This window comes from Solanum tuberosum, unplaced genomic scaffold (assembly GCF_000226075.1).
Source record: "Solanum tuberosum cultivar DM 1-3 516 R44 unplaced genomic scaffold, SolTub_3.0 scf00106, whole genome shotgun sequence".
In the NCBI taxonomy this organism is placed as follows: domain Eukaryota; kingdom Viridiplantae; phylum Streptophyta; class Magnoliopsida; order Solanales; family Solanaceae; genus Solanum; species Solanum tuberosum.
Genome location: NW_006239032.1, coordinates 294,565 through 304,955, shown reverse-complemented (window position 1 = coordinate 304,955; position 10,391 = coordinate 294,565). Strand labels below are relative to the sequence as shown.

General features: G+C 33.6%; 1 protein-coding gene across 1 annotated transcript; it reads left to right on the top strand.

Moving 5' to 3' along the window:
• The first annotated feature begins 9,233 nt into the window (after window positions 1–9,233).
• LOC102583206 (lysine--tRNA ligase-like) lies at window positions 9,234–9,970 on the top strand. Its single transcript, XM_006349472.1, has 4 exons — window positions 9,234–9,431; window positions 9,522–9,590; window positions 9,707–9,850; window positions 9,938–9,970. The coding sequence occupies exons 1-4, from the start codon at window positions 9,234–9,236 to the stop codon at window positions 9,968–9,970; spliced, it is 444 nt and encodes a 147-aa protein (XP_006349534.1).
• The last annotated feature ends 421 nt before the right edge of the window (window positions 9,971–10,391 follow it).

The window sequence follows — 10,391 nt, the reverse complement described above, 5'->3', positions numbered from 1 at the left end:
CGGGTCGTGAATCGGCAAAATATTTTAACATCACTGATTCACTTGTATTTGAAGTCTTTAACCAGTGAATTAAAATATAGCTAGCACTAAACTTTATTTCAATGATTGACAAGTAAATAGTTATTTTGGTCATTAACCTGATTGCCTTAACGAACGAATCATGCTTAAATCTTAACATGTTTGATCTAATGAATCATCTGATCATATAGAGCATACAAAATTTTCAGAAAAAGAAATTGTACTTCGTCTCTTATCCTAGGAGGTGTTTTCACACAAGCAACATAGGTTGTCTCCTTCGCAATGTCCTCCATGTTCTTCTTCTTCCTCCTTCTCTTCTTCTATCCTTCATGGTTTCCCTTCTTTAATGGACAAAACAGACCCATGTATAAATAGGTATATGAGTCTTGATGGATTAGTTGTTGACTGTACAACATGAAGATTCTTTATATTGGAGTCTTGATCGAGTTAAGTAATTGTCATCTTTTATTAATCTGCTACAGGTCGTTAATCTACACAACTATTAACATCACTATTTACTTCCCTTTGGAGACTTTGAACAATTAACTAAAGATAGTGATCAACAAGTAACTCAATTTGAATGGCCATTTATGTCATATCTAGTCAACAAGCAACTACTGGCTTTAAAAAAATCACGTCAACTAATCAGATTGTCGAAGAAAATAATTATAAAAGATTGACGAGAAAGAAAGCATGAGTGAAAAGCTAAGGATATCTCAAAGAAAATCTTCAAAATTCTGAGAAAGAAATCTAAATATGTTGCTTTGTAAATGGTGTTCTTCTCTAATTTGTTCAGTTTGCTCATTTTCGTTATTCATGGTTGTTGTGTCAACATATTGGCAGGAAACAAACTTTAACACTTACGTCATACATTACCTATTTGACTCCTACACTAATGATCGTGAGAAGATGATGAACTGTAGGATAAACTACCGTAATGTAGTTATTGACTTTCTTTAATAAATGATGAACACATTAGATGGAGTGAAATTCAAATAAGTGATAGCATATGTGAACTAAAGATCAAAGCTACTCGACTAAATAAATGTATGACAACTTCTGAACAATCTAGAAAAGAAACATATGTGATCATTTAAACGAGCAGCTTATTGCCTCAAAAGAGAAAGGTCTAAAACAAAAAAAAAACATAACAATTTTACCTTTCCAGCAACTGATATGTTGCTTCTTCCTTCAGCCTCTCTAACAAAAAGGGCTTCAACACCAGTAGAGTGTAACACAGGGAAAGTATTGAAAACCGTTTGAACTCGAAAGTACTATTTTCTACTTTCTTGAGTTGCCTCAGTTCCTTTTTCTTTGTTGCTTCATGTTGCAAGCACTCTTCTATTATTGATCATCAAATTATGTATACTTTTTTTTTCAGATATCTTGTACAGACTTGTCATGTACAATGTTAAGTTAAGTAGGATATTAAAATTTCAAACATTAAATTCTTTCCATCTTATTATCAAAAATTATATTTACATCGGTTATTGTCATTTGAAAGTATATTGCAATTCCTTAACTGAAAAAGCAGCCAAGGTCTACTAGAAATTGTGATCTTAGAGTTCAACTTAGTTGTGTGCATCTAATTGCAATAAGTTGTGTGCATATTATTATTTTTATTTCATTTTAAAAAAAATTCTAATTTTTATGTTTTCTCTAAGGTTATGGCACCTAGTAAGCAATGGATGGAACTTGTTGACAATCGACTTGATGAAGTCTATTTAGCCGGTGTGCAAAAGTTTTTAGATTATTCCTTTCAAAGAACAGGAGAAGAACATGAAATACGATGTCCATGTGTCAAATGTTTCAATACAATTCTAGGAATTCGTAAAACAGTTGAGACACATTTGCTAGTGTATGGTATAATTCGAAACTATACTTTCTGGTATCACCATGGAGAACGTTTGGGTGAGCCATTAACTGAATATGAATCTGAAGATGAAGATGAAGATGGTGATGCAGTAGAAGAATGTGAGAGTGAGGATGAAGTAGAAGAATTGTTGAGAGATCTATATCCTAATCTTGACGGAGGAAGTACACACACATATTGTGATGATTTACTTGAGGAGGAACCAAATGTTGAAGCAAAAATTTTTTACAACCTATTAAGGGATTTCGAGAAGCCACTGTACAAAAATTCAAAAGCTTCAAAGGTTTCCTCTTTGATCAAATTGCTTCATATCAAAAGTATTGGTCGTTGGAGTAATGCATCATTTACAATGTTATTGAAACTATTAAAAGATGAGTTGTTGCCTGATGACGCAGATTTGCCAAACTCATATTATGAGGCAAAAAAGATAATTCAAGAACTTGGGATTTCTTATAATAAGATTGATGCTTGTACTAACGATTGCATGTTATATTAGAAGAAGGATAGCTTACTCGATTCTTGTAAAATTTGTGATGCATCGAGATGGAGAATTAATACACATAGTGGGGAAATAAAGAATAAGAAAGGTAAAAAGATAGCTTCAAAGAGCTTACGCTATTTTCCCTTAAAGCCTAGACTTCAGAGGTTGTTTATGTCTACAAAGACATCTACTCTAATGACATGGCACAAGGATGAAAGAGTTGATGATGGAATAATGAGGCACCCAGCTGATTCAATGGCATGGAAGTCATTTGATGAACTTCATCCTTCATTTGCAGTTGACCCTCGTAATGTTCGACTTGGGCTTGCTAGTGATGGATTTCAGCCTTTTCGAAATTCAAAAACCTCACATAGCATTTGGCCTGTTGTTCTTATTCCTTATAATTTACCACCTTGGTTGTGTATGAAACAAGAAAATTTCATTTTGTCGATGCTTATTCCTGGTCCAAATGGTCCTGGAGATGCAATTGATACATATCTCCAGCCTTTAATAGAGGAATTGAAGGAGTTGTGGGATGTTGGTATTGAGACCTATGATGCATCAACTAGAAAGAATTTTAAGTTGCATGCTTCTTTGTTATGGACCATCAATGACTTTCCAACTTATGGAAACTTATCTGGATGGAGTACAAAAGGAAAACTGGCATGTCCATGTTGCAATAAGGACACAGCTTCAATTCGATTGACTAATTGTAAGAAGCAATGTTTTATGGGTCATCGGCATTACCTTTCTCTTAGTCATAAATGGATAAATGAGACAAAGTCATTTGATGGTACACAAGAGAAAAGGCCCCCACCAAAAATGCGTTCTGGTATTGAGATACTCGATCAAGTGCAAGATCTTGAAGGACTACAGTTGTCAAAAGATCCAAAGAAAAGGAAGAACATTTCACATGAAAATTGAAATGATAATTGGAACAAGAAAAGTATCTTTTTTCAACTTCCATATTGGAAGTGTCTTTTGTTGCGACACAATTTGGATGTTATGCATAGCTCATAGCTATTCAAAAGCATGAATTCACATCACTTTGAATCCTTCAGTGTTCATTTTACTGGAAAAAATTATTCTTCTTGGGAGTTTCAATTTCAGTTAATTGTCACCAGCAAAGAACTATTGGGCCATATAGATGGAAGCGATCCTGCTCCTACTGATGCAACAAAGCTAGGTGAATGGAAGATTAAACATGCTCGGGTGATGACATGGATTCTAGGGTCAATTGACCCTCTTATTGTTCTTAATCTCAAGCCGTACAAGACAGCTAAGACCATGTGGGATTACTTACAAAAGGTTTACAACCAAGATAATAGCGCAAGACGCTTTCAGTTAGAGTATGAAATTGCTAATTACTCTCAAGGAGGTCTTTCTGTTCAAGATTATTTTTCTGGATTTCAGAACTTATGGGCTGAATTTACAGATATTGTCTATGCCAAAATACCTACTGAATCTCTGACTCAGGCAGTTCATGAGCAAAGCAAGCGAGACCATTTTTTGATAAAATTACGCTCCAACTTTGAGAGTGTTCGCTCTAACTTGATGAATCGTGACCCTTCTCCCTCTTTGGATGTTTGCTTTAGGGAATTACTTTGTGAAGAGCAACGTCTTGTCACACAAAATGCTTTCAAGAAAGAAAATGATGTCACTGTTGCATTTTCTGCTACAAGGTAAAGGAAAGGGCAGGGATATGAGTAGAACTCAATGCTACAGTTGCAAGGAATATGGTCATATTGCTAGCAATTGTAGCAAGAAGTTCTGTAATTATTGTAAACAACAAGGACACATTATCAAAGAGTGTCCTACGCGCCCTCAAAATCGTAGGATCAATGCTTTTCAATAAATGGTTCCACTAATGATAACTCATCTTCAGGGTAAGTTCTTACTTCTGAAATGGTACAACCAATGATCGTGTCAACCTTTTCAGCATTGGGATTACAAGGTAATGATGTTACATCTAATTTTTGGATTGTTTATTTAGATACTTCCAATCATATGATCAACTCAACGAGCATCCCAAAAAATGTTCGTAAGTATCAAGGTCCATCACAAATACAGATTGCCAATGGTAGTAATTTACCCATTACCAAGGTAGGGGACATTACTCCAACTTTCAAGAATGTTTTTGTTTCACCAAAGCTCTCAACTAGTCTTATTTCAGTTGGACAATTGGTAGATAACAATTGTGATGTGAATTTTTCTCGTAATGGTTGTCTTGTGCAAGATCAGGTGTCGAGGACGATAATCGCGAAGGGGACTAAAGTTGGATGATTATTTCCTATACACTTTTCCATTCCTCCTGTTCTATCTTTTGCTTGTACTTCTACTTCTAGTAAGATTAAGGTTTGGCATAAGCATCTACTTTTCCCAAATTCTATTGTGTTGTCTCATTTATCAAATTCTGGTTTATTGGGAAATAAAAATCATTTTTCAGCTGCTTCCATTGATTGTTCTACTTGTAAATTAGGCAAAAGTAAAACTCTTCCTTTTCCTAATTTTGGTAGTCATGCTACAAAGTGTTTTGATGTCATTCATAGTGATCTTTGGGGCATTTCACCAATTATTTCTCATGCTCAATTTCAAATACCTTGTGACATTTCATAAGATGATTATAGTCGGTTTACATGGGTGTATTTTCTTCGATCCAAATCTTATGTATTTTCCATGTTCAAGACAATTTTGGCTTACATTGAGACTCAATTTTCTACATGCATCAAATTATTAAGATCTGATTCTGGTGGAGAATATGTGTCTTATGAATTCAAAAAATTCTTGCTTGACAAAGGAATTGTCTCACAACACTCTTGCCCATATACACCACAACAAAATTGAGTTGCTGAACGAAAAATTGCCATCTTTTATATGTCACTCGTACTTTATTGATTGAGTCCTCTGTACCATCTAAATATTGGGTGGATCTTTGTCTAATGTTGTCTATTTAATTAATAGATTACCATCTAAAGTGCTAAATCTTGAGTCTCCATATTTTCGTCTTTATCACCAAAATCCTAACTATAGTGATTTTCATACATTTGGTTGTGTTTGTTTTGTGCATTTGCCTCCTTCGCAACGTAATAAACTTTCTATACAGTCTACTAAATGTGGTTTTATGGGTTATAGTACTTCACAAAAAGGTTTTATTTGCTATGATCCATGTTCTCAAAAATTTCGTATTTCTAGAAATGATCTTTTCTTTGAGAATCAGTATTTCTTTCCTACGATTGTAGATTCATCTTCTGCTTCTCCTCTTCTTCCTACTTTTGAGGATTTATCATCTTCTTTTAAGAGGTTTAAACTTGGATTTGTGTATGAATGACGTCGGCCAACTTTATCCTATTTTGACACTGATCCACCACTTGAAACTGTACCACAACTAGAATCTGAGAATTCTTCAAGATCTGGTCCACTTGAGCCTACTCGGCGATCTACCAGAGTATCTCGTACTCCCAATTGGTATGGCTTTTCCTCTACTTTATCCAACATATCTGTTCCATCTTGTTACTCACAAGCTTCCAAACATGAATGTTGGCAGAAAGCAATGGAGGAAGAACTTTTGGCTCTTAAAGAAAATGACATATGGGACATTGTTTCATGTCCTTCAAATGTCCGCCCTATTGGATGTAAATGGGTTTATTCAATTAAACTTCATTATGATGGAACTCTTGATCGTTACAAAGCTCGATTGGTTGTTCTTAGTAACAAACAAGAGTATTTGGCTCTTAAAGAAAATGACATATGGGACATTGTTTCATGTCCTTCAAATGTCTGCCCAATTGGATGTAAATGGGTTTATTCAGTCAAACTTCATTCTGATGGAACTCTTGATCGGTACAAAGCTCGATTGGTTGTTCTTGGAAACAGACAAGAGTATGGGGTGGACTATGATGAGACTTTTGCACCCGTAGCCAAAATGACTACGGTGAGAACTATTATTGACATTGCTGCTTCACAAAACTGGTCTCTTTATCAAAGGGATGTCAAAAATGATTTTCTCCATGGTGATCTTAAAGAAGATATTTTTATGAAACCTCTACCTGGTTTGTTCTCATCGCCTACATCAGATGTATGCAAGTTGAAGCGGTTTTTGTATGGATTAAAACAAGCTCCTTCACTAATCACTAGCCTACAACAACTGCTTAAAGATTCTTTTCATATGAAAGATCTTGGTACTCTTACTTATTTTTTGGGTTTGGAAGTTCATAATGTTGCTTCAGGTGTGTTTCTAAACCAACATAAATATACTCAGGATCTGATTTCTTTGGCTGGTCTTCAAGATTCCTCCTCCGTAGATACTCCATTGGAATTGAATGTGAAGTATCGTCATGAGGAAGAAGATCTTCTTCCTGATCCAACTATATTTCGACAATTAGTTGGGAGTCTAAATTACCTTACTATTACTCGGCCTGATATCTCTTTTGCAGTTTAACAAGTTAGTCAATTTATGCAAGCTCCCCGTCATCTACACTTGGTGGCTGTTCATCGCATCATTCGATATCTTCTAGGAATATCTACTCGTGGATTGTTCTTTCCAAGTGGTTCTCCTATTCATCTTAATGCTTTTAGTGATTCTGATTGGGCGGGATGTCCTGATACTCGTCGTTCAGTCTCTGGTTGGTGCATGTTTCTTGGAGATTCATTGATATTTTGGAAGAGTAAAAAGCAAGAGCGTGTGTCAAAATCTTCAACAGAGGCTGAATATCGATCCATGTCTATTGCTTGCTTCGAGGCTGTATAGCTTCGTGGATTACTTGCTGAGATTAGATTTCCTCAATCTCATCCTACTCCTCTCCAGGCTGACAATACAAGTGCTATTCATATTGCTACTAATCCAGTTTTTCATGAGAGGACCAAACACATAGAAGTGGATTGTCATTATATCCGAGAAGTTGTAGATAAATGAGTCATTACTCTTCCACATGTGTCCAGTGATCTTCAAATAGTTGATGCGTTTACAAAATCCATGGCCCGACAACGCCATCAGTTTCTAGTAGGCAAATTGATGCTTCTTGATCCACCAGCATCAATTTGAGGGGGGGATGTTAGCATGATGGAAAACTAAATGATTGTATATATTAATGTAACTAGTTTCTAAACACGTGCGTTGCACGTGTATTCCATGTTAATGACTACAACTTTTTAAAAATTACCATTAATTTTATTTCTTAACTCTTCCAAATAGATCATTGTTCTGTATGGCCTTTTCTTAACCATTTGCCTAAAGACAAGTGTATTTTTCTAAAAAAATAATAAAATGATAGACACAATTGTGTTATTTCGAATAGATCATGCATTTATATATACATATATATAGGTATAAATGGCCATGATCTTGATAATTCCACATAACCTTGCCAATCTTTCTACTGAAGCTTTAGACACTTCTCTAAAAAATAACATATACCTTCTAATTAAGAAGAGAATTAAAAGAGACATCAATATTCTCTTTGCATAATTAAAGTAGAAACACTCTGTTTGCTAAATATATATATAATGTTTTTGAATTTGGTAATGACGGTAGTTTGACTTACAAAAATAAAGAAACTAAAAGTACAAGGAGAACATCTGAATTTGTAAAAATAAAGATACTATTTGCTAATATAGTAAAAGACTTATAATTTCATCTATAGTTCCACATAAACATTGTATACCTTCAAATCAAACAATATAGTAAAAGACCTATTCCAACTTCTAACAGCTGTGCATGCTTCCCTTACTATTTTTTTCCTGCATAACAAAGAAGAAAACCAAAATGATTATATTACCGAAAAATTGCTAAAAAATATTCAGATGTAAACTCTTTCTCCCTTTTTATACTTTTTTTTGGTTCGTATTTCTTTTTTTTGAATTTTAATTACTTATTGACCTTTTGAATTCTCCAGATTATAGACGTAGAGGTTAGCTAACGTAAGTTTAGTTAATGCAGTAATAGTTTATGAAGGATTAATTTTTTATTTTTTATTTTAAGAAAGCCAAAGGTTTTATTTGAAGCATTATTAAGAGCCCATATGAACAGGTTTCATATTCATTGCCATCTAAATGACTATCACTTTTTTTTTCTTCTCATTTACTACGTTTTCTTAATTCTTTGAAATTTGTTTTAAGATTGTTTAAATTCTTTGTAGAATGTATATATATATATATTGCACACGAATGAATGAGAATTGATGAAAGCTTGAAATGCAAAATGAACGTTCAATGTTTGATAGACAAAATGGTGTTTTAAATTTCAATTTTTGTGGCTTCCCATTTATAAAATAAGTATATATATATATATATATATATATGTTATAATAGTATAATAATATGATATGATTACTATTTGATGTTTTATTAATTAAATGTTTTATAACTTTTTTTAATTAGCATAGGGGTAGTATTGTAATTCAACTTTGCATATTGGAGCTTCCCACTTATAATAATATATGATAAATTGTATATGATCTTGTTTCATATTTAAAAAAGTTTTTTAGTATATCAATTACATTAATATTTTTTCGCATGATCATATACATTTGTTGTAGAATCAAAGGAATAAATATTGTGATAGAATAGCTGATTTGGAGGGATAGCAAGGTAGATTTTGAGGGATTGAATAGCAGATTTGTAGAGATAGAATAGCTGATCTTTAGGGATAGAATGACGGATCTTTAGGATGTGTAATCTTTATTTTCTCTATATAATGGAAAGATTCTCACTTTGAGAGGCATTCAGCAGAAAATTGACACTAATACCTGTGTGATTGTTTCCCAACTAGTTAGTCATTTTGTTAAAGTAAACTGCATAAATCCCACTTTTATTATCAACCATGAATGATAAATATGCACCATAAATTAGACGGTAGATGTAGATATGCACCACATTCAGCAGAAAATTGACACTAATACCTGTGTGATTGTTTCCCAACTAGTTAGTCATTTTGTTAAAGTAAACTGCATAAATCCCACTTTTATTATCAACCATGCTGAGATCATGAGCCCACTGGCTAAATCACACAGATCAGAACCTGGTTTGAGTGAGCCTTTCAACTTATTTGTTAACAGAAGAGAGGTAATGTAATATTGTATTTTTCGACATTGATCCTATAGTACTATTTCACCTTACCCTATAATCAGCTCATTCTATTTCATTTTTCTCCAGCTATGTGATGCCTATACTGAACTAAATGATCATGCAGCACAGAGAGAACACTTTGCTGAACAATTAAAGGTATCTTTGTTTCATTACCAATTTGGAGGACATGAAGTAGCACAACATATGAATGTAAGAGACTTATATGAGGTTCATTTTCCTGCTTAACTAACATTGTTGTTTCATTACATCAGGACCGACAATTAGGAGACGACGAGGCAATGGTTTTGGATGAATCCTTCATTACTGCATTGGAGTATGGATTGCCCCCTACTGGTGGGCTAGGCACGGGGATTGATAGACTTACAATGTGGCTTACAGATTCACAAAATGTCAAGGCTTAGTAAACTCTAATTCTTGAAGATTTTAAAATGTAAACAAATATCAATTCTTACTCTACATTTTTTCTCTATATATTTTATCAGGAAGTTATCCTCTTTCCAGCCATGAGAGCATAATGACAGAATATACCAAGTGGCGCAAGCAATCGCGTGTTCTCTCCTTCATGATCAAGTTTGATTGAGCAATTCTACATAAAACTTTCAAAATCAGTTCCCAGAATTTATTTAGAATTTTCATTCACTAGTATCTCAATGTAAAAAATGAACACAATGTTATCATATTAAAGATATACTTTTTGTTTTTGAGAGCAAGTGCATTGTGGTGGACAAGTTAATCAGTGTCAATGTATCCATCTCTTGAAAATGTAGTTAAATATCAATAAAAGATATTCTTCCGTCCACTTTTACTTGATCAAGTACTTTAAAAATATATTTTCACTTTTACTCGTTATTTTTTTTATATCAAGATAAAAAACATTATTTTCATATTTTCCTAACCTAGAGTATTCATCAATAAAAGAATTTTATATGGTTTTCC